The sequence below is a fragment of the Cloeon dipterum genome, chromosome 2, assembly GCF_949628265.1.
Source record: "Cloeon dipterum chromosome 2, ieCloDipt1.1, whole genome shotgun sequence".
Lineage (NCBI taxonomy): Eukaryota > Metazoa > Arthropoda > Insecta > Ephemeroptera > Baetidae > Cloeon > Cloeon dipterum.
This window is the reverse complement of record NC_088787.1, coordinates 28331521-28356479: the sequence shown is the minus strand read 5'-3', so window position 1 is coordinate 28356479 and position 24959 is coordinate 28331521. Positions and strand designations below refer to the sequence as shown.

General features: G+C 40.7%; 2 protein-coding genes across 4 annotated transcripts in view; both read right to left on the bottom strand.

The window, feature by feature from the left end:
- Positions 1 to 2765, bottom strand: part of LOC135935952 (myosin light chain kinase, smooth muscle-like) — a 181472-nt gene extending 178707 nt beyond the window's left edge. For all 3 annotated transcript variants that reach the window (XM_065478588.1, XM_065478591.1, XM_065478589.1), the window contains exon 1: positions 2368 to 2765. In XM_065478588.1, the coding sequence (XP_065334660.1) occupies positions 2368 to 2512 (145 nt within the window). In that variant the 5' untranslated portion in view covers positions 2513 to 2765. The remainder of the gene's footprint in view (positions 1 to 2367) is intronic.
- A 20842-nt stretch (positions 2766 to 23607) lies between these two features.
- Positions 23608 to 24314, bottom strand: LOC135936592 (peptidyl-prolyl cis-trans isomerase 5-like). Its single transcript, XM_065479464.1, has one exon. It carries the CDS (start codon positions 24279 to 24281, stop codon positions 23673 to 23675), a length of 609 nt encoding a protein of 202 aa, XP_065335536.1. The 5' UTR covers positions 24282 to 24314; the 3' UTR covers positions 23608 to 23672.
- Positions 24315 to 24959: the final 645 nt, after the last annotated feature.

Sequence of the window (24959 nt, the reverse complement as noted above, 5' to 3'; positions counted from 1 at the left end):
TGGATTCCGAAATATCTAAGATTTTAGTCTCTTCATTCCATGCAAATGTGAAAGCTGCGCCATATTTTGCCGCCGCCATTTATTTATGTTTGTTGTGTACTTCATTGACGCAATAATCCGGATGATGCGGCTGAAATTTTGAAAGGATATTTTAGGAATCAGCTCCAGCGCCAGCAGCTAGCCGGAAAAGGTATTTCCATAATATTTTCTGTGATTCGTTGGAAATGATGATCGCTTGCTAATAGGGTATTATTTCAAGGGATTTTATTCTTTTTACCGCTAAATCGTTTCCATTTTAGTCCTCAATCGAGTATCTGGTTATGAAAGTTGACGAGGCATTTTGATGAAAAAAGTTATGCCTCTGTTCTGTCTAATTCCAATTCTTTATTGCTTTTTTGTCAATATGATTGATTCGATTTTGTTTGGACAGCCTTTCATTTTGAAGGCAAACCGTCTGTTATTTTCGGGTTCGCCAATTATTGTGTTGGCATTGTTTTGGAATTGGCTTCAAAGCAGCGTATCAGTTAATTTGAAGCATACGTGTACTGAATGAGTGACCAAATTCCTCCGGTAAAACGTATAATAGCTGTATTGGTGAAAAATAGCTTTATAGGGTAATTCAAGATACCCACGCATCCCTTAAATTTAATTTATTGAATATTTTACATGTGACAACAAATGTATTCGATTTTGCCGTTCTTAATTTGATGTTGATAGATCTATAGACCAATAAGTTATGCGCGACGAGGAAGCTGAGCCCTCGTACTGAACGACAACGGGTCCAAATTGTCTAGAGCGTCAAGACAAGAATCCAGCAATCTGGCATTCTTCTGGTTGCATGGGGACACTTCAGAATGTCGGCAGCAAAGCGATTTCCCGAGCAAACTTGCGATGACAACAAGAACCTGAGAAGCGTTTCCGTTTTCTAACACCCTCGCTCCCTGCCATGGCACAAACCAAGTCGGTGCAAGTTGTGGTCAGTTCGAATTTCAAATTCCTTCTGCGAATTCCATTTCGGTCAACCCTTCGGGTTCTCAATGCGCTTGAATGGCCATTATTATTTCCCCTTTGTCTCAAGTTTCCTTTGTTTCACATTAACTCGTCCCTTTGTGAGACAGTGTTTCGTATAATATTGCAACGCTATGGAGGGCAGCCGGACCCCGAGGTGAAAAATTAGGTTCGCTGAACTTTTTATGGAAATACAAGTGTCCATAAATCCAGACACGCGCGACCCAAGCAGTATGGCCCATTCCGGAGCGAGAACGCGCGCGAATTCATATTCTCGTCCGGTGACTTTCGCACATTTTACAAGCATTATGCGCAAAAAAGTTGCTAACACTTGACGTGTAGGAGGAGGTGCGCAAGGCGGCGGCTGGAGCATGTAATATTTCGCGAGACTCTCGGCCAGGCCGTGTGTCTAAACCCTTTGAATAATTCATCGGGAGCGCGCCCGTTGGTCTGCTGCTCCTGCGAGAGAGAGAGAGAGAGAGAGAGAATTTATTTGAATAATACGAGAAAGAACGAGAGCGTGTTGTAGTAATAATTGCGTTTTACATTTTTATGAACGGACGAAAGCGAGAAAGATAGAGGTGAAACCTCTTATGCTTGGCGGGGTGCAGGCTTTGTGATAGTGTGTGGACGGACAATGCTCGCACTTGCGCGAACCTTTCGCTTGGCAAGATTCCGCACGGCCTAATGAGAGAGACACTAGGTACGTGCCTCGCGAAATTAGCTGAACTGAAATGCAGCTTGCCACAAAGTGGTCCTGCAACCTCTTTCTTTCACGCTCGCAAAGTAAGGATTTTTAAAAAATCTTTTATTTACTGTTCACATATTTTTATATTAAAGATCAATTTGACGCATGAACTTTCATTTGCCATCAATCAGAAAAAATTTCATGGATAAGAAATAATGCCAACTTGAAATATATCTGTTCTATTAAATAAAGTGTTTTGTTTTCATGGTCGTTTGAAATATTTTTGTAAAAGTTGAAGCGAAACTTACACATTAAAAGAAAGCCTAGCTCAAACCATCGAATTCGAACACTGAGAACAATCGATGCTAACAATTATACAAATGATACTGCAAAAGAAAACCATTAGGGTCTAAAAATGTCTGTAAGAGAAACAACGATTGGTTGAACCTTTTTATCTCCATAATTAAGAGCAAATCAACTTATTCAATCTCTTCATTTCATAATTATTATCAACCTATCATTGAATCATTGCGTGAAATTAAATAACACCTAAACAGTAGCAGACCATTTAAATTGCTTTTGGAGTATTATTTAAAATAAGCAGATAAAGTGGTCAAAATAAATTCCCTGATAAAAGATACATATATGTTTAGTTTGGAGCTTGGTCTGACCTGTGTTGATCGGTGAAAGGGCGAGTGCGACGAGGAGCAGCGCCCTGGCACCTCCAGAAAAGCCGTCTGACATCCTCTTCATCCGCTCTCCGCGAACCGTGGTCGATTGCAACACTCCAGCAGAACTAGATAAACTATGGTACATAATCCGAACGGACACACTGGATCGTACTGCGCTCTAAGCGAGGAAGCACATGCTGGCCGAGAACCGTAGCCACACGAGAGCACTTTCGAGATGCGTGCGGAACTGTCACAGTCGCAAGACGCCGATCCAATTTTGCATTGTCACGAAGACGCACTCAAGGGGTTGCAGAGGGTCGCAGCCGGCGGTGTTGACCGTGGTTTTGACGTACAAATGCAGATGTGGTCCGCTCGCCGCTTGGAGCACGACTGAGCAGGCGTATCGACCACGCAGGGTGTCGCCGCTGCCGCTGCCGGAGCCGACCGCCGCGCCGCCGCTCAACCCCGAACAACACTCTTCGCTCACGGATTTAACGCTGTTTTCGTTAATTCCGCCAATTCCTCCCGCACCGACTGCTAATCAAACTTGCTTTTAAATTGGAAGGAAATGAGCGCTTCTTCTTTGATCTCTCTGTTGCAGATATTTAATTTTTTCTGCTCTTCGAAAATGAAGATTTCATTTCTGCTCAAATATAACACAGCAAGGGTAAAAATGGAATTTGTACGTAAATTGCTTTTCTCAATTTAGAATTACAGCATTGAAGCAGAAGAAATTTTATTTTCAACTGCCTCTCTCTGTTCAAATATTTTTCGGCGCACCAAGGTTTATGCTTTATAATGTCTTGAAACTAAAAGTATACTTTTGTTTTTTTACGATTTTGTTTTACTGTAAATTAAAGGTTAGTGTGTAATGAAAAATTGCTTTGGGGCAAATTACAAGGTTGACTCTAATTGGGTTCTCTTTGAGAGAAAACGTGAAACTTCCTTTAACTTGGTACAGAGAAACCTGCAAAATAAATGCTTCGCTAAAATGCTGAGAGGCAAGAACAGCTTTGAACGAATAGAATGAGTACTTCGGTGCCAAGAAAACAGCACTTTCTCCCTAAAGATCCACATGGCTATAAATGGAGCCCTTTTTAAATGCTAGATATTTCCAACGGGTGCAATCGAGTTTCTGTTTTCTTCCCTCTTTTTCAATGTTTTTCATGATGCACAAGTTCTTTCCATAGTGAATATTAAATTAATTTAAATCAAAAAGCAGAGAGCGAGTTGTTGAACGCCGCCTTTTTATCTCCCACGCTTACTTAGCGGCGAGCGCTTTACTGAATGAACGTAATGTCGGTTCACTGTAAAAATAACCTCTGACATCCACAGTTTAATTAAACTGACAATGAGCTGACAAGTTCCGACGCGGTGCTGCTTCCACCCGCCAAGAAACAGTAAAGCCGATGAGCTTAGGGTCAAGGAAAATCAAGTGGCTTCTGCTCTCTCTTTATGTCGCGACGGGGTAGTGAAATGCAGCTCCAATAATAGCCGCCGAGGAGAGCAAATGCGTTTCGAATTGCTCTTTTCCAGCATCGGCCAACATAAACACCGTGAGACGCATGTGCATGAGGCAAGTGCATGAACACAAATATATATAATGCTATTATGGTAATTATGCTGAGTCCCGGTGAACCTGAAACTCACCAGTGGCATTTGATAATATTAATGGATGCACACACCTTCAGGGAAGACTCTGGTGCATTTCGTAAGCCCCATTAGGCTGCAGCTGATTTGTTGGGTAATTATCTATCCACTTCTCTTCCAAGAACAGTAGCTATGGAAATTTCAGTAGAAATTCACGTTGCACTTAACAAGCATCTTAAATGGTAACATTTATTCAGAAATAAATAAGTCAGTTTGATGAATTTATTAAAGCAATATCCACTAGCTTAAATTTCTAACTAATGGATCACACATCGAAAAGGAAAAATAACCTTCATTAGGATATTTGATTTCTTTAAAACAATCCTCAAATAATGTATCTTGATACCCATTAAAAACCAACCAAACGAATTGTTCATTTAAAAATTCACTCAGCTAACAGAAGCGATAATGGCGTTCGCTTTAAAAGCGGAGCTGATCCTTTAAAACAATCCATCAGTGAGAACATGTTTATTGAGGTGGCGATCGCTTTGCTCGACGCCGCATTTGCTGCAGGCGAGAATTAATTTTATCTCACACGCAGCAATCTCCGCTCTCCTTTTATATCTTTTTGCTGCCACTAGTGATAGCACTCACAACCGCATAATAGCAACTCATTAATATAGAGAGGCATGAGTTTCATTTGATTCACTTTTTAAGTGCATACGGTCATTGTACAGATCATATCTTCTACAGGAAAATGGAAGAAAAGCAAATCACTCTTTGGAGATGTTTAAAACTGTCACATACTCAAAATTGACCTTCGACTGCCCAATGCAATTTTATTTATTTATCCCACTTAATTATTGACTTGGTTAATTTCTTGAAAGTAAGTTCGCTCACATTGTCAGTTTTTGGGCCAGCTAAAATAGCACTCACGACTTTGTTGACGAAAAAATTATATTAATCAAAGTTCAATCTATTGTTATGCAATTTTGGAGGAATCTATTTTAAAATTAATGGCAAACATCAAGTCACGATGAGGTTTGAAATCTAATTAACAGAACGGAAGTTTCTGGTACACCAAGCTACGTTAGGCATTTAGTGGAGATAGGAACTTTAGACAATAACTAGTGTACAAAGCACTACGGAAGTTCGTCGAAATGGATGAGCAGTTTGTCTACGGCATGCACGCACGCAACGTGCAGATTAATGTAGAGTATTCATTAAGTGCGGCCGCTGGACCATCCGTTCGTCCGCCGACAGCGGGATGCAATAATTGATTCTTGGATTGCGGATGTTTGCGCTGCTAGAGGAGATTGACTGCTTTTTGTTTGCGCTCCTTGCACGAGATGAGAGGGTGCGTGCGGATTAAGTGGCCGCAGGCTTTAGACTGATCTTTAATTAGGCGGGGGTGTCATGATCCAACGGCCTGCGGAACTCCCCTTTGTTTTGCTTGTTTTTGTCATGTCACACGCTCTGGATTTCTTTGCGGTGAGCAACACCGAATTGTGAGATAATTATGCAAAAACAGGAGAGTGACTCACACTGTTTTGCAAGCAAGTGAAAATCGCTTTTAAATGACTTTCCCAGGGAATAACGCAATAATAAATTTTGTCATAATTAAAAGAATTTCACAATTAATTTTTCGTGACTTTATTAATGCAGTCACCGTTGTTTTATATTGAAAAAATAAAATAAACTTTCCCTGCGAATAAAATAAGGACGACATTTCCCTTCAGTTTGGAGCGTTGGATTATACTTCAAAATTGCATTTTTCTTGTCTCATTACCATTCAACCCTTACTCAAATCGATATAGCTACACAGTCTGAAAAACAAGTTATTGCAAATTGGCAAGAGACACGGGGAGGATTGAATATTCAATTAGATGCACTGGCACTGTTCTGTACAGATTAATTTTAAATGAAAGCAAGAGTTGCAGCTACATGATGGAGTTCAATTAACTCTGTTCCCCCTAGCTTCACCCCAATTAAAAATTCACAGTCGCGAGTCATAAAGCGGTCGGCACTGCTAAATTAATTGCAGCCGGAACTTGGTTAAAAAGCGGAGAACGCCCCCGTTAAAAGCGACAGAGAAGCAGAGAAGTGCTGGGGCCGTTTCGAGGCAAATGCACACACACGCAGCCAGGGCGATTAATCGGGCCACACACTCGCACAAAACGGGTCAATTATTCAAGCGACCAGCGGCATTTGCACACGCACTGCAATAATTGCCTCTTTACGAGTGCCTGACGAGCCGAACGACCGAATTAAAAGCTGCTTTTAGAGTTCGTTGTATAAAGAGCCGCTGACCTTGAACGGAGATGTGCAGAATTTATTTATGTTGGGCTTTCAACTTGCTGTCCGTTCAAACAAAGGAAAATGTTCCTTGTCTTTATTACTGCTGTTTTTTTTTTTTAATTCAAACTGTGAAACTTCTAAAGTTATTCTCAGATTGAGTTGCTTTAAATGCTTATAATTTTTTGAGCATTGAGACAAATAAAATCTGAAGGTAAAATGCTCGTAAAACAATAAACTACGCACGAGATTCAAATATTTGTCAAACAATTAATATATATGAAGCAATGTATAAGCTAGAGGTTCTCGAAAAACTTGAAATAATATCTTAAGAGATGATCAGTTTTAGCACCGCTCTTTCTAAACAGCCAGCATGAATTTAAACCTATTTTTATCCAAGGTTTTACGAATGTATTTGTGTGAGGAACAGTCTTCTGGAATGTCTAATATTGCATCAGTGTGTTCACAAATCTCTCCCCTAAGGGTATATTAACGTGAGTAAAGAGAGGAAGCTTCTTTGTCAACATAGTTCAGGTATTTCCGATATTCCACGCTGCTGATCAATGTGCAGCTTCAAAATGCTTTCTGGGATCGTATCATGTAAGCAGAAAATCGTTTTTAAGAATACTTCTCCCTTGCTCTATCGATTTCAAGAGGGACGCGTATGTATGTAATATTTTTAAATAATTTTTAAGGAAATTATTGGGACACTTAAACAACTATAATCTAAAAAGATTTTGAAGATTTTCTATATTTAACTATCAGTTAGTGTATCTATTGAAATTTATTTATGCTCCTCAGAATCAAGATATTTTGTAGAGTGCTATATACTATAAATACTTTACTACTAACATACCCGTCAAATTCAACCATGAACACTCCAGAACATTAAATTGCAAGTAACTCTCTACAGATCGACTTTAATTGATTTTTCTAATTAACTGACAACATAGTTTTCCAAAAAATGCAATAATAGACTACTCTGACAATAAAGATAAACCCAATTTCATCCTTATTAATTTTACTCAGCAATAAATTATTATTCATATGTATCTCCAAGTCATACGACGTGAAGTTCGTACACTATATTTCAAAACTATTTTGAATCAAATAAATATATAGTCCCACACAGAGTTGGTCCGGTGCAACCTCTTTAGAGTCCAAAAATATCTTGTTCTTCACGAATATACGATATATTTATAACAAAAATAGACTTGATTGTCTGTTTGAATTCCACACAAAAGCTGGAAAAATAGTTTCCTGCCCTAGTGCCCAGGATTCATTTTCAAAAGAGAATGTTTGTATTGCGTCTGTTATAATTAAAGACGTGAATCAATCCTCATATTTAGAGGAAATTAGCTTTTTTTACAGAAATAAATCGACAGCTCACCATACGCTGATGAGACTGATTCAAATTTCGACTGAAAATAAAGATAACTTCGTGAACATCTGCCTTCATTGGCATCTATCAACAAAATGTTGCTGTATGCAAGTTGGGATCAAATACAATTTTAATTTATTCACAATATGCTTGATTTTTAAATTTTGCAAAACCACAAATTCATAAGCTAATATTTAAAAACAGTAAATTTTGAAGAGTTGAAAAATTGATGTCATTATATGATCTTAAATTAGCTCATCTGGGCCTGTAGCCCGCGCGTCTCCGTTTATGTGGGACGAAAAGAAGATATAGCCAGGCCAACAAGGAAACTACACTACACGCGCTAGTGGAGACGCACACATCCGTCTTGTTTGTGCTCTTCTTATTTTTAATTAAATTATTCATTTATACGCAGTCGTAAAAATGTGTCCATAAAAGGGCTGCTGGAAAGAGAAAGAATGAGAGAGGAATGGGGTTAGCTGCGCAGGAATGGGACTGGCTCCCCTTCTGCTTATGCAACCAGGCTGCGCGCTCTCTCATTACAAACACACCAGTCGTGACATTCTTTGTGCCAGCGCAGAAAATTATGAAGTGGCCCCGTCCCGCCAAGCGAAATGGACTGACAATCGCACTCCGCAGCTCTCGCTCTCTCCACTCCGTCTCGGTGCCGCAATTTTTGTTTTGCCAGCGAGTGCAGATTTCTCGCGGCGGCGCATCTCGTGGGAAATGATGAAACGCGAGCCGACCATCGAAGGGAACGTGACCCGGACTGATTGCAGGCAGGACTCAATTTCTCCGCTTGATCTAATCTTGAGTACCTAGCTGTCGTTGCTGGCTGCGGAAATGAGGAGAAGGAAGGAAATGCACGCTCTGCGTCGCCGTCCTTGCGGCACACTTTCTGCTGATTTCTGCAAATTCTTCTTTTGCACTGCCGTGGTGCTCTCGCGAGAGAGTGCATCTCGCTCAGAGTTTCCTTTGAGTTTCAAACGAATATTTGAACCACGCATGCTGCTTGCCTTAACAAAGTATTCGCAGATCTGCTCATACTTTATTCATAATTTCGGTGGCCGAGTTTTTAGCGGTTGGTTTGCGGATTTGACTGTAGCCAACTCAGGGTTTTGCTTCTTTCTCGTTCTAGAATATGAAGCTGTGAAAACAAACTTATTTCATTAACTCAAAAGCCTATAATTCATAGGCTCTTCTTGCTTCTTGCACATTGATCTTGCAAAACACATTGGTATTTTTTAAACCACTTAAATTTGATCAATTTTCGGTGCAAATATGTGGCGAGGAAACGTGTTACTGTGCAATTTTTGCGATGACTGAGCCCTCATTATACAATTCACTGTAAAATACTCCCAATTGTTCACATTCAAACAGCGAATTATTCAAGAAATAATTGACTTCTGCGGCTAGGTCTTCTCCGCTGCATAATAACAGCACCGCACCAAATTCCGGCCTTCGTTTGATGTGCAAGCGTACTGATTTGCGATGCACGCGTGAATAATGGATCAGCAGGCGGCAAAAGCAAAGAAAAGCGCGTTATGCGGCCATAGTCAATTAGCGGGTCATCATTAATTCAGCAAAGCAAAAGCAAGGATGCGAATCCACACATGGCGTTGTTAGTGTCCTTGGTTCCGAGTGGCTGGCGGGGCGGGGCGAGTCTATTGCCACTTTTTGCTTGCACATGGCATTCATGTCATCGCCAGAAAACCGCTGACTGACTCTCGCCGGCTCTGCTATCAAAAATTTGCATTTTTGTGTTTGACTCTGAATAATAAACAAGCGACAGTAGCATCATCAGCAGGAAGGACGCGTTCCTCCTACCTCTCATTCACTTGAGTCCTGAGCTTGTGATTAAAATTTGCTCCTTATATACCCCAGATTTTTTTATTTAGAGCATTCACTTGACCTGGAACAAAGAGACTTCTTTATATTGCACACAGGTACCCGCTAATCTCATTGTGAGGTTATTGGATAACTCGATCCTACAAGAATAAATTAGATTTTTATTGCATTTCTTATAACTCTTCTCTAAGCTCATCGATTACGTTTTATGCATTGTGTTTTTTTAATAGAACCGATGGTAATGATTAAAAAACGTGTTTTTTCACCAAATAAAACCAAATCTTTTATACAACTATGATGGAATGGATAGGTATAATTAAGCTGATTAGAATAAATTGCTGGAAAACCAATAATAAACTAAACTCAATACTTGGGCAATGATAAATTATCCTTGGCGACCAGGGATATAGAAAAACACCGCTTGGTCAGCCAAAAGATCTCCATAAAATAGTGTTTTCATCCAAAAGCGCTTGTTTTGTGTTTTTAAAGTAGAAAGTCAAAAACAGACTGCCTGTTAATTTCAAAGAACCGAATTCGACGCGCACATCTAGTTGTTTATTTAAACGATAATAAAACACCAATGTAAATTTATGACCGAGAGAGGGTGACTGATCCTTGTGTCAGGACACTGTACTGGAGAACAGAGTAGGACATTCATTAGTTAGCGAACCCATGAGTGCATCTTGAAAATAGCAAAAATCAGCTATATTTCTTATAACCAACCTAAAATAATCTTAACTTATGGATGGTAACTTTTTTTAATTAGCTTAAACCTTTCTTCCTATTGATATTTTCAAGAGCGTTTCAATTTAATTTTCCTATTTACATTTCTGCTGGTATGGTCCCCACGCAAATAAAATTGATACATTCATCGTTAATACACAAATTTAACCTAATTTACAAACATCAAAAGCAATTAATTAATTCTGCTACTATACACAAGATATTTTTACACAAAGTTCCCTTTTTTATGTAATCTAAAAATAAATCTTGTTTATCTGGAGATCTATGATCAATTCGATCAATTTTTCATGAACATCTCTCTCTAAGAAAAAATGCGTGACTATAATATGGATATCATGGGGTATATATGACTCTGTTAAAAATCTGTCTAAGCGAACTCTAATGGCAGGTATTCACGATATTGAAAGTACTCGTCAACACAACAGTGATGTGAACAGTTGGACTCATTAAAAATGAAAGCGGCGTTCAGGCAAGACCTCCTTTTCACATTTCAGACCTTCATCTGAAGCTTGGCATGTTATTTTTCGCTGCTCTCCGCCTCGCTCACTCAAACTGAAAGAGCCGCTTTTCTGTGAGTGCTCTGCCTATATGCACACAGCTCGTGGCCCGAAAATTCGCTGCTCGGGCTCACGCAACTGCTCTCTGTGCTCTATGTACGTGTATTTATTGTCGGAGTCGCGCGAGTTGCCAGTCCGGGTGAAAAAGGACATTGTGTGACGTGTGCAGCCGCGCGTTTGCAAGCTTTTTATTCCTCTCTCTCTCTCTCTCTCTCTCTCTCTCTCTCTCTCTCTCTCTCTCTCTCTCTCTCTCTCTCTCTCTCTCTCTCTCTCTCTCTCTCTCTCTCTCTCTCTCTCTCTCTCTCTCTCTCTCTCCCCCCTTGCTTTTGCAGTTTGATGAGGGCAAGAGAACGCAGAGAGGCCCTCGGCAGGGAATTCCAAATTGGACGGTGATTTATTATAAAAACCTTGTTAGTTGTGCTCTCCACTCTGTCGCAAGAGTCATCACATACACAAACAACAAAATTCAGCTGAAACTATCAAAATTGGACTGCCCTAGGCAAGAAATTAACGACTGATTAGTGGTTTGGATATGAGTGACACGGCATTTCAATTAGCCAGATAAAAACAGATTATTTCAATTTCAATTCTTATTTCTTCAAACAAGTCATAATATTATATAAACATTTAAAGTCAAGAAAATCACATTAGGAGAAATAAGGTATTTGTTGTGTTAGCGAACAACCCGCTGAAACTCGTGAATAAAATGGTAGCAAAATTTACCTTTACTTAAAACACTCGCCTATAATAAATTAAATACTACACAACATTTTACATCACATACAATTTACAGCATTTGGGGAAACTTGGAAGTCGGGCACAATTTAATTTCGGACGGGAGGGTATTCCACTGTTGCGCGATTCGGAAGGAAAACGAATTCACTCCGAGGTCAGTGCGCGATCGAGGAGGAATCAGTCTGTGCTCGCAGTCCGCATTTCTCATTGTTCTGCCCACCATAATTCGCTCCATTGCGTCCATGCCAGTTTCTCCGTCAAGACATTTCCTAAAGAAAGTCATGTTATTAAGACTGAGCTGCAGTGGACAGTCAGCAACTCTTTTCTTGTATTTTCGGACACGTGTCGCCCATGCACGAACCGAAGTGCTCGATTTTGCACTCGCTCAAACTTGTTGATGTTGCTTACAATTAGGGTAGACGGGTACCACGCAGAGCTGCCGTAGAGTATCAACGGCTTGAACGTAGGCCAACCTCTTGACTCGTGGGGTGCTGCCGTAAAGGTTGCGGGCAGCGAAAGCGAACACTCTCGTCGCCTTGCCGCGAGCGATATCCGCGACTCACAGCATATTTTGCAAAAAGTATGATTTTTGAAATATTTAAACCGAATTTTATAAAAAAGCAATGGTCTAACTTTTCTCAAGATAATTGAATCTTGCTAACGCTAAAAAATGTTGCGCATATTCCATTGCAAAATTATGCTATTTCAGGTTGATGCCGACGATATAAGATCATTTGCTCTGTTTTTATATAAAAACGATATTTTCTTATTTGCTACCCACATATTAGGGGCTAATAATATACAAATTAGAAATAATATCGTTTGAGTGTTAGCTAATTAGTTTTTAATCTATTTCAATGGATTTAATATCAATAGTTTAAGCAATTACAACTGTAGTATCTCTGGAAATAATCATTAATGATGGTTTTTCCACCCATTTTACCCAGCGTAATGATATAAATCTTTCAACAACTTTTCCCTCTTATATGGTCGTAAGTCAGTGGAATAAGGAACGAAATCTATCCTAAACTCAGTGTGCAGCAAAGGAAAATGTGCAATTTTTCTGCTGCTCCAATCGATGACAATCGTAACTCTTCAATTCAACAATGAAATTTAATTAGCCTCGTTTCACATTTTCGCACGACAAAGCAAATCCTTGATTAAACCCCTCGTTTATTGACACAGAGACTTCCGATCGACCGAGGTGCATAGAACGTAGCCAACGAGGTGTAAAAGAATCTTTTTCCGTGCCGATGGCAGAATTAGCCAAAGGAACGCAAACGGTACAGTTAATCACACTCGAACAATTCTGGGAAAAAATGGTTGTTCTCAACTTTCGACACACACATGCAGTTAATTAGCGCACTCCAATAAATAAGCTCTGGTGATCGAATCAAATAAACGGGTGCGCGACTTTCCTGCAGCAGCCTTTATTTCTCTGGGGCAATTTGCACGCGCACTTGATTCATTAAGGGTGCCAATTGGGGCTTGAAGGGTAAACACAGAGTAAATCAGCCGTGACGGGCCAGGCGCAATTCTGCACGTGCTGCATTTTTGCCCGGCGATCGATCGGCCAAGTGCCGATAATTTATGCAAGCGCCGCGCAAATGGAATTCTGCCATTTGCCACGCTGAATTTACTGTGCTCGTGTATCGCTCGCCGCGTGTCGGGTGTAATGTGCGCTGTGCGGCGCTGCAAAAGTGCAAAAGCTAAATTGCGGAATGGAAATGTGCGGCTGCTTTTTGCATTTGTTTGCGCAAATAAAAGAAGAAAGCGCACCACTTTGATCTAGAAATTGCATCCGTTGGAATGCAAGGTTAATTAGCAATTTGCAACGAGCACTATCCATATGAGCTCCTACGGTGTATCAAATGAAGTTGTAATTTGTTCAGTATGAATAACAAGTATTTTTCTTTTCCACATTTCCTCTGTCGAGATATATTCACGTAAAATACTATTTATCTGTAAAAAAATCGATTTATAGAGAGTATCACGAGGTCATCTATGAACCTTAAAAAGCATATAACTAATATTACTAACGAATAACAGCATAAATTAAAAAAAAACTACAGCAATGTTTAAATAGTGACCTCAACCAAAACAATATAAAACTATCACATGCACTACATTGCACTACCTATCAGCAACCATTTTAAATTTAAATGGAAGTATTCTGAGTAAATGATCATAAAGCAAATAAAAGTAATTTAAAACCTCTAAATTCAATGTCAAATTAATTAAATTCAAATATTACAGGTCATAAACATTTGAAACTAGTGCAGTTTTAGTTACCACCATTAAGTTTTTAGTCGAGATATGCCCACAATATTTGCAAAGTGGATATTCAAGTTTCAATGCTGGATGTTTATACACAAATTGCATATTCTTTGCTAAATTATCAAATATGCGAAATCAAACATCTGCAGAACATAAAGATTAAAAAATTCAAGCACGTCTTGGGCACGAAAAATTGTCTTGTGTAAATTTTTTCCATTAAGGACATAGAAATTATTTTGAATAAAAATACTATCCTGATATCTTGCCACAAGTAAATACTATATTCTCGGGGAAACTTGAATAGAGTGTTGAAATAGTTTAAAATAATCCCGGTGCTTGAAGGCTACGAAAAACACGCAAAGCGACAGGTAAAAACTTTTTGCCTTTTAAATAGCCATATTAAGCCACGAGAAGATCAGGTATTGAATTAAATAATTATGTCAATTTTGTTTGATATGATCCAAATAATTATTGTACTTTCACCCATTCCACTTGATGTGCAATCGATGCGTCAACAATGTATAAAAATAAAGTCGTTGTTTCACGGTAACTTTAAAATCCATCTGATGAAACAGATTATCCTTTTCCTCTGGTTTTGCCATCAATTTGAAAATCAGTTCGGCCAATTCGCATGTAATGGTTGGCATTTACTCTTCGACAACAATTTGCCCCTAAATTGAACTTACAATTAGTTTTCGCACGGCTTAGCATTCCAGCGACAGTTTCAATCAACGCCGCGCTAATTATAGACTGAAGCCTTCGTTCGCCGGAAAAGCGATGAGGCGCGGAAAATAAGTGAGCAGCGCGCTGAAATTGCTTCATTCTCGACGCTAACTTTCCGCAAGTGACAACACAAAGTGTGTTGAGAGTAATTAAACTTCATCATCAGCCGCGCTTGTGGCCGTCTTAAACTCTCTGCGGTGCGCGCGCGGAGAATCGTCTATCGCCCCACAACGGCCGGAAAAAGCTCTTCCATTTCTCTCTCTTATAGAGTGCTCGTTCGTTCGTTCGCTTGCTAGCTGGTGGTTGACAAATTTATCGCGTCGAGTTTGCGCAACTGTCATCGGCAAACTGCAAGGAACGAAGAGAGAACGCGCGAGAGTATGAGCTTCCGCTGCTAATTGCAAAGAGATGACAATCAAATATTGAGAAAGGCACAAAGCACATACTCGAGCTGCGGAGACGCTCGCTCCCGTTTTAATGGGTTAAATATTAACACACAGCGAGGACTTTTTACTCCACAATAGCAGGAAACCGACGAGCCCCTGATAGCTATGCAACAGTACGAGCTTGAGCACACGAATGATGAGCACGTTGCATATCTATAGCTCCGTGCAGTTGCAATTTTTAATTAAAAACTGAACCTGCCTTGGGTGTTGCACTTTTGTTTAATTCGAAGAATTCCGTCTCATCACGAATCGGCAGAAGTTGATCAAACAAAAAAGCAATGTGAAATTTTCATTAAGTATTTTCCCGTGACACGTATGGCGAATGTGATTGCGAAAAATTCGACAAAGCAAACGCTGGCGTTCTGGTGCGGCGGTCAAAAGCTCGCATAAAGGCGGTTGTACTCCAGCAATGGACCGTCCAACCGCCGTTCCCGCAGAGGAATGTCAATAAAGAGTAGCCTAATGGAGACAAAGAACGAGGCTGGAACTGAAAAGTAGACACCCACGCAACGCACTAGGCGGCCTTGCAATGCGTGCCAAACCGCAGGCACGCTAAGATTTTTCTCGCTGGTAGACAGGCAGAGATTTGTGTCAATTATCACTGAGGACACCAGTTTCATTTGTCACGCTTAACCGAATTAGATTTAGCAACTTCTCAACGGCCCGCATTGCCCTAATTTAACAGTGAGATAAAAGAGGAACGTTTTTTATGACTTTCGAGGTCATTTTGAGTTGCAGAGTTGTTTCGAAGTGACCTTTAAACTATTGATTATGTAAATACAGTATTCCATGAAATAGTTATTTATTAATAAGTAGAATTTACGGCATTCAATGCATTTTTAATATTCATCTCTCAAGAATTTAAAAATTTTTGTATGAAATATCTATATTTGCCCAATGTCAGAGATGGCAAAAGGTGGTTAATTTAGGAACTCGGAATAGCTCAACGGGCTGGGAGGTGCACCGGCGCCGACTCACCACTTGCTGGTTGTTGCACCTTCCAGCGGCTGTAAGGACAAATGTCTGGCGTTCCAATAAATGACCTCGGTGCGGGAAGGCGAAATGATGGCCACATTGGGCCCAAGCTCCTCTGCGGCCACCCGGGCACTTGTTCCATGTTATCCGCTGTTAAGCAAAGGTTCAATTTTTTTTTTAATTTTGAAATAAATACGGTAGTGCTCTCACATTTTGATTTATGGGCTCTTAATTGTGTGAGAATTGTCACGGGAACGAGCGAAACAGGGAAAGCGAGAAAGCGAACGGAACGTGAGCTGCGCCAGCACATGCTATAAATTGGCACAATTTCTGCCTAGCCGAGGGCCAGGCCTGAAAAATATGCGTGACTCGAGTGACGATGGGTTGCATAGCTAGAGTCGGAGCAGCCTGCTCAGCTCAAAGTCAAAAGATAACAAGTGAGTAATGAAGCGAACGGCGGCAACCTCACGTTCCTTGTTCCAACTGCCGCCGCCATGCCGATTAGAGCGAGGGCCGGAGCGTCGGCAGGTACGGCCCCGGGGCCAGATTGATGCAAATTGGCCAAATGCAATGGGAAAGACGGTGTGCGGGCACACGATTCCTTTGTGACCATCGTTTCCTGTTGCGCGTCAGCCAGCCAGCCACCTCCGGGGCCTGTAACCCGAGCTCGGAATTACGCGCGCTCGCGACTCTGCGATAGACGACGCGGAATTCGCCTTCACAGAAACGACTGTTTTCCTCGTCTCTCGCTTGCTGACGGAGAGTTTTGAAGGGTTGCTCCACTTTATCTTTTCCTCCCGCATGCAGCAATATCGTACGGGAGAGCTAGAAATTTGCTGTTTTGAATGGTTGCAACATTTTACCTTTCGGTGTGTCTGGGAATTTTTTCAGATTTATGACGCAAACTGGCTTTGTTTATCTTATGTAGATTTTAAAGCAGTTCGAAAATATTTATGATCTGCGATAGCTTTTACCCGAAAGTAAGATCAGATAAATATACAATCATTCCCAGTAAATTTTGTGCCTTTCAATTCCCAATCAGTCTTTTATAGACGCAATCTCCTCTCAGAAAAATCGGATCAAATCAGTGGCTCCTTCTTCATTTTAGGTTTTTTTCATTCAACGGGGCTCAGACTTCCTACATTCATCTTCATCGACTAATTTCCATGAGTCGCTCAGCTCACAATCAGCGACCAGCATCAACTGATTTTGCCAGCTGGTTGCCGGTTAATGAGTGAATATTTGAACTGACTGGACCTTAATAAATCCCATAAGGCTATTCAAATGAAAAAAAAAGATAAGATGAAATATTAACTCATCCTCTTTTAAAACCCTTTTGACTTGGACACATCAAAATTTATTTCAAATAGTGTGTATTAAGAAATCGATTGAGCGCGATTGGTACATCTATCTCTGTTCTGTTTCCAGCAGCAATTTCACTCGCTAATGACGTAATGACGTTGTCAATCACCGGGTTGTCAGAAATTTCGCGATCCAATGCATTCTGCTGCACCTTACGTGTACATTGGCAAACTGGCGGATAACATATCTCGGAGAGCGCACGCGGCATTAAAATAAGGTTCACGACCCACATTTAAGACGTATTTATCAATTTTCCATTTTTTCCTCGACGCCTCCATCAATCAAAAATGTCCAACGCGCCGATAACTCTCCCTGCTTGGGTTTATAGTCAATGCCTGTCAAATATCATGAATGAGTAAATTTGGTGCTCAGCGTGAAGAAAAAACGCGCGATTCGGGGGAAATCTGTTGGCGAGGGCGCGTGTGTTGCGTTTTGCCGGACGGGCGACTCTGTGACTGACTTTTTGTCCACGTCCAACATGCCAACTTGATCGAGATAAATAAAGCTGCCAGTGCAAGGAAAACTTGTTCGTCGTTCACCGATACACATACATATTATGTGTGTACCGTGTACATGGTGTGTGAGTGCTGTCATAACTTGTGACCACCAACGACTCTCGCCTGTACCAAAGTTAAATTGAAAATTATCCGTGCATGTGTCAAAGTAAGCAAGTTAGTTGAATATCAGTCTAATTCACAACTTTGACTGAAGAACATGTTTAGTTTGCGCGAATGACACTCAATAATTTACATGCCATTTTCTAGCTTTCTTGAGGGTATACATTTGAAAAATAAAAAATGGCAAACATTGTTTGGTCGTGCGTTTTATGTATTTTGACAAAATGTGAGAGTAAACAACCCTATAGAAATTAATGAAAAAACAAGTGTCCCCTTCCGGCTAATAGAAAGGATATTAATATAGGTTTCAGCCAGCATTGCCGCGCCAGCCGGCAAATATTGGGTCACGTGGACAGCCGCCAGCAGCCGTGAATCCGGCTAAGCAGCGCCAGCCACGCCAGCCGCCGGTGAAAATTACGTGCTTATGTTATATAAAATAAGCATCACATTATTAATGCTTGAAGATCAAATTCTTTTACTTTTTAATTTACAATATTTAAATTATATCAGATCCGTTTGTAAATATTAAGAAATTACTTAAACAAAACAAATCGCTGTGACTAGCAAAACAATTATTTATTTTACTAGCACTGACATTTTTGAGGCACAATTTAACTGAAAACATACGCTTGTTAACATATTGCAAATATATAAAAAGTGTTGAATAAATTGTGCATCCTCATTTCAGTGAAATCCTTCCAGTTTTGTGAGCATAGCGAACCAGCATTCGTTATTATTTTTTTTTTTAATTGCTGGCACCGTTTTTAATCAACGCTAGCTATTTTCATTTCCATCCTAAGCAAACTGTGAATTTTCGGCCAGTCCAGTGTGAAGCAGGTGGGAAAATGCAAATACGCGTGTTTTCATCAGCTTTAAAAAATGTGAGACTAGAGATGAGCCGCGTGCACGCGATTTGCATAAATGCAAAAAGGTGGGTGTTGTCACATATATATGCAGTATTGAATTATTCAAATGCGCTCGAACAAATTAGAAACAATCACACTAGGGCGTCTAGATTGAGTTTGTAAACAGTGTAATGTTCACGTGTGCATGTGTGCTTGAGGGAGGACGAGAGGGTTGCATGCAAATTCGGGGCTCACCTTTCCAGCTCGTGTTTAGTGCAGTGGTCGGGCACAAGGAGGGACGACGGCATTAATTAAAATTCAGATTGGCAAGCACTATATCTAGTTACCATTATTTCAAGCTGCGCCCGGAAACCGTATAACATGTCTGAAGCGAAACAGAGACGCCCGACCGCCCAACATCGCACGACGTATGCTTGTTATTTCCAATTTCGCCCGCACACCTCCTAAATATTGCGAGAGCGCACAGATTTCACTCAAACTGCGTGCACGCGCTCTCAACGATATTGGGTTGGCCCGTTGAAGCTGCCTAACAGCGTTGGAGCTTGTAACGTTTTATCAAATTTGTACGCCTGCCGAGATCGTGTAAGGTTTCGATAAAACCTCAGTAAAAAGGATTCTTCTGCGGCAACAAAATAATTTGGCTGAATTCAAAGGACATGTACAGCATTAGAAAATTGATATTTTAAAAACATAAAAAATACGTTGAAGAAGATATGGATAGTTTAACAAAAATTTTAAAATGCTATCGGGAAAATTTTCTAAAAATTTGTGTTTTGGAATTTTTGGGAACAGCCACCGAGTCAATGAACAAGCACTGAATAAAGAGAGTGCCAATACATCGTAACGTCATCTGTGTTAGGGCTTGTTGAGATATTGAGACACCACTTTTGTTTCCCCAATTTTTAGTCCAAGCCGATGGTTTCCCATAAAAAACCTTTGTAACAAAGAAATCAAACTGTACTGTATCAGTTGACCCATCAGTACCTTTCATTGCCTGACAATGAAAAATTCAAACTTCATGAACTTTTAATTATCGCATTCAATTTTTTATATATTTGACGTAAATTACCCTTAAAACAAATGACGCAATAGCATTTCAGAGTATCCATAAGGTTTTCCACCTAAGAATTCAATTATTTTGGGTACAAATTAATCATTGTTGTGCTGGATGAGACAAAGGGGACAGAGAATTGACCGCTGGAGAAACACATGTTTGGGAAGCATCAGTCTCGGTTCGCATAACCTGCACTGCCCGCTCATCCGTGAAATGGCAAACGCGTGGTACAAAACAAGCTGAATCAGATATTTCGAGCACATCGGCTCTTTTGAGAGCACGCAGGTGTGAGCCGAGTTTTACAGCCAGTCAGAGGCATTCATTTGATCTCTTTGGACGTGGCACGAGAGTCATTTTCCCTCCCAACCACACACACTCGATACGCGCCGACGAAGCTCTCGAGTATCCTCTCGAATACGCATATATTATATCGACGTGCGGACTTTTCCAGCAATAATGCTCATTTCTACCACGCGATTTTAATCGCACAATCAGTCAAACCGTCAAACATTCATCCAGGGTAGATTACTCCCAATTTTCCGCAAAGCTTATAGTTTTGCGGTGTTCATGCTGAAACAAAAAGCCGGCAGATTTAACTTTCACAAAGAACAGCAGAATATCGATCGCAACATGAGGAATAGATGTGTCGCCCTTTGAAAGCATCTGCTTAATTTTTCACTCTATAATCACTCTATTGTGCACGCGGAATGGAGTTCCTCGTCAGCGTGCGGAGTGATTCTGGGCGTGTGTGCATAAAGCGAAATCAAGTCGCGGACAACATAAAAAGCCGGGGCTGACTGGCGTAAATTTTTCATGTTGCTCGCTCGTAACTCATACTCGACCGCACTTGGCTCTGCACTACGTGCACGACGTGTGTTTGTACATATATGAAAACAAATACTGCGCCGCCACGCTCTCTGCGCGCGTATGCGTTAATAAATTTGCCGGGACTGTTTTTGACACCGGCGCTGCAACTTGTGTAATTTGCAATTCCCGCTGCTTAATGGCATTGTGTGTGTCTGTGTGTGCACATTTGTGTTTGTCAACATATATTATGCACAAGTACTGACTGACTGGCTCGCGCACATATTTGGCTCCTCTGCGCCGTGTTCTCGGCTGAACTGTGTTTTTGCCGCGCGTGGGTGGGTCGACCGCCGTCGCCAACGCCACCGCCACCAGATTATGCGCGCAATTGTTTGTCCAGAAAATAATTCAACCCGATGTGCGCCCCGCAAACGCCAACTTTAGGAGCAATTAAATGTTGATTAAATTGAAAGTGAAGCTCAGACCGGCTGGATTATTGGAAGCTCGTGAGCTGGAGTTTATGTGACGCAGTAAGCTCATGATCCAAATTCTCAGTAAAATAAGGGGCGAAACGAATAAACGAATGTTAAAATGAATATGTAAATGGAGGATAGAAAAAAGAGACCGGATTGGTTCTCAAATCCATCCCGCAAAGAAGAGATATAGATAGATCTACTTTATTTCGTTAAACTTACAGAGTAAATCTTTGAAATCCGTCATATGTGCTGATTTTTTAACTATACGGTGCTTTTTTCTGATTAATATAACGAATTCAAAATTAAAGGTCAGATTTGTCATAATTAAAGCAGTGATCAAGTTGAATTCGTGTTGACTGTTGAAATGAAAACCAAGCAGCAATAAAATTACTCGTTAACACTGTCGAAATACAAAACTGACCTAGTATAATCCCTTTGAAACATTTTTGAAAAGTGAACAAATTTAACTGAGTGAAGTCCTAAGATTGTCCCGTAGCAATAAGCTTACAATAATTTATGAGATTATAATCTTTGATATTGATTTGAAGTGAGTCAACACAAAACCTTATCAGCCAGTACATATTTCATGGAAAAGAAAGGGTACTGTCCTGTAAATCCGTCCCAGCTGAATAGCCTCCGATGCGATCTACAGCAACGCGATCAGCATGTTGAGTTTTTTGAAGCGTGCTTCTCTTTGTGCAGTTCGGCTTACAATATACAATCCAGCCTGTCGGCCATTTCTCTGCTGCTACTCTCAACTCTTTATTTAATACACGACGCAATTCCGCTGAAAAATAGGTTCGGCAGCAACTCACATTGCAATAACAGTAATCATATCTCATATCCTCATCCTTGCTTTTTCGAGTGCGCCGCCGCCATTACATCACATAACATCCACCGTGTATATGAAGTTGCGCTCTGCTCGCCGATTCTAATAAAATTTAACGGCGAGCATTTTTCGCCGCCCGTCGAGAGAAAATGACAATCATTTCGGCTGAACGTCAAAAGGCGTTGCCTCCTCGCCCGAAATCGCGTATGTGCATGTGCGTGTGTTATTTTGCAAGCGAGTATTTCCTTTAGCCGGTAAGTTGATATTTCCCCATTTGTATGAAACGGCAAAATAGAAGCAAGCTGCATAGAGGCGCGAGAGTGTGAAAGGCGGAGTGAGAGAGAGAGATTTCTTTTGATCGGCATGATGTTACATATTTAAGTCACTGATGCTATGGGACTTGAAAATCCCATGTTGAGAACAAAATCTTGATAAAAAGCATTAGGAATATCTTAAATGATTTGTTCTATCTTAACCTAAAATAAACAGTGTGCATATCATGTTTTTGAAACTTACCCATTTAAACGCTCGATTATTCAAGAGAACAAAATAATAATAGTTTCAAAGTAATCTTTATTATGGTTCTGCAGGGCTATTTTGCCCCATACATTGCCATATCCAGACAAAATAATATCAGTTTGAACATAATTGTATAAAAGAGAGGTGATTCAATATTTCTTGAGGTACTGTTCTTTTAAAAATTCCTTGAATGCACTTTGGTTTCCGTTGAGACACAAATTCGGCGGAAGATTGTTCCAGAGGCGGTAGCTCTGCACTTGAAAACAGTTTTCGGGCACTTCAACACTTACAAATGGGGCCATTAGTTTCATTTGATGCGCTCTTGTCCTGCCAAAAAGATTTACATCGTACATTTTGGTTGCTAAATGGCACAGATAAGGCGGACAATTTTTGTACAGAATTTTGTGTGTCTGCACTAACAAGTGCAGATTTCTCCTATCGATTACATTTAATATTTGACATTTTTTATAGAGATCAGACAGTTTTTGGCCACGTTTAACATTATAAATATAACGAATTACATTATTCTGCAGTATTTGTAGCTTATTTAATTGACAGGTACTGAGATTACAACACACAATATCGCCATAGTCAAAATGGGGCAGGATTAAACTCTTAACAAGTTGCACTCTTATTTTCTCTGGGGTTACGCTTCTAAATTTTTGTAAGTTTTTTAAGGTGCCGTAAACTCTTTGAAAGATTCGCGAAACTTGGCCATGCCAGGAGAGGGTTTTATCAAAAACGATGCCTAGATTTTTCACATTTTCGCTGAACTCAAATTCAACCTCACGCAACTCAATCTCATCGCTAAATTGAATTTCATTGTCTTTAATTTTAACTTTGCCGATTGAGTCGAGATGTACGCGGGAGTGTTGCCGCTCTGAGCCCACTAACAGCACCTGTGTTTTGCGTGGATTGAGTTTCAGGCCGTGCATTTCAGACCAGTTGACGACGTCGCTTAATATTGTGTTCATTTTGAGAATGCCACTTTCGATTTCATCCGGCTTGCAACTAATGTATAATTGAATGTCATCAGCGTACAAATGGTAGCTGCACCGACCTTTAAATAAGCTGACCACATCGTGCGTGAATATTGAAAAAAGAAGTGGGCCTAGAACAGCTCCCTGAGGAACGCCAGCCTCTTTTTTTTTTTTATTTTATATAATTTAATCATTCAGCAATTCGTACAAAAACGACAAAATGTAATTTATTCAGTGGCATCTGCCTTCTCCACTGAGAACTGAGGTTCGGCTTTCTCTGCACCGCAGTCCTTGATAACAACATCCTTCTCAGGACGATCTCTGGCATCGGTCTTGGTGCTCTCGATTTTGCGCACAATGTCCATGCCCTTGACTATCTTGCCGAAAACAACGTGACGTCCATCAAGCCAAGAAGTTGTCTTGGTGGTGATGAAGAACTGAGATCCATTGGTGTCCTTTCCTGCATTGGCCATCGACAGCCATCCAGCACCGTAATGCTTAAGCTTAAAGTTTTCGTCTTCGAACCTGTCTCCGTAGATAGAGTGGCCTCCAGTTCCATCTCCTCGGGTGAAGTCCCCACCCTGAATCATGAAGTCCTTGATCACCCTGTGGAATTTGCTGCCCTTGTAGCCCTGGCCAACATCCTTTTGTGCCAGCTCGACAAAGTTTCTGACGGTTTTGGGAACAGTGCCTCCGAAAAGACCGATTTCGATGCGGCCTGCTGGTTGGCCTCCAATTTCAATGTCGAACCAAACCTTATCAGTCACTTTGGGGCCGCTATCTGCCTGGACGCAGGCGAGGCCCACCAAAAGGCAGCACGAAATCAGGAGCTTCATGGTGCCTCGCTTCTCTCTCAAGCAGGCACTGACGACAGATAATATTTATATTTTGTCTCGATTCGATTTTATCTATAGAGAGTGATGCTACAAAAATTCGTGCAGTATCAAATATTAAGCAGACAAGGCGCCAAGCGCTGATCCAGTAAATATGTTGACAGAGAGTTCCATAGTTTTAATCAGTGAAGCAGAGTGAACTGTGAGATTAATTCCAAATTTTAAGATTTTGTCTAAACCTTTTACTTTTTTAAATCAGCAGGCCCTCTCCTTTCAAAAATGGAACAAATGAATCATAGCCTCTGCAACAAAACTGCGTGTTGGCAAAATCACACTACAACATGCAAAATAAATAGCCCGCAAGCAAGGAATGCTCACGAAAAACCCTGCGAGGCTGGAAAGCCAACAAAGGAGCTGCGAATGCCGAGTTTGGGGAAGAAAGCGCGCAGCGACGCAAAAACGCGAGAGAGCATAATTGAGAAGCTGGGAGCATTGTCGCTGGCGAAATGCATGTGTATAGGCACGCAAGTCGGGGTGCTCATTAAAAAGTCAGAGTTCGAATGGGGGACTGGAAAATGGGGAGAACGATGCGTCTCCAACGACGCCGCACGAGAGAGAGAGAGAGAGAGAGAGAGAGAGAGAGAGAGAGAGAGAGAGCTGCAGTTCAGTGAATTAAAGCTC

Excerpts from the sequence above, each read along its gene's own strand:
- LOC135936592 (XM_065479464.1), bottom strand. The coding sequence starts at position 24,281 with ATGAAGCTCCTGATTTCGTGCTGCCTTTTGGTGGGCCTCGCCTGCGTC.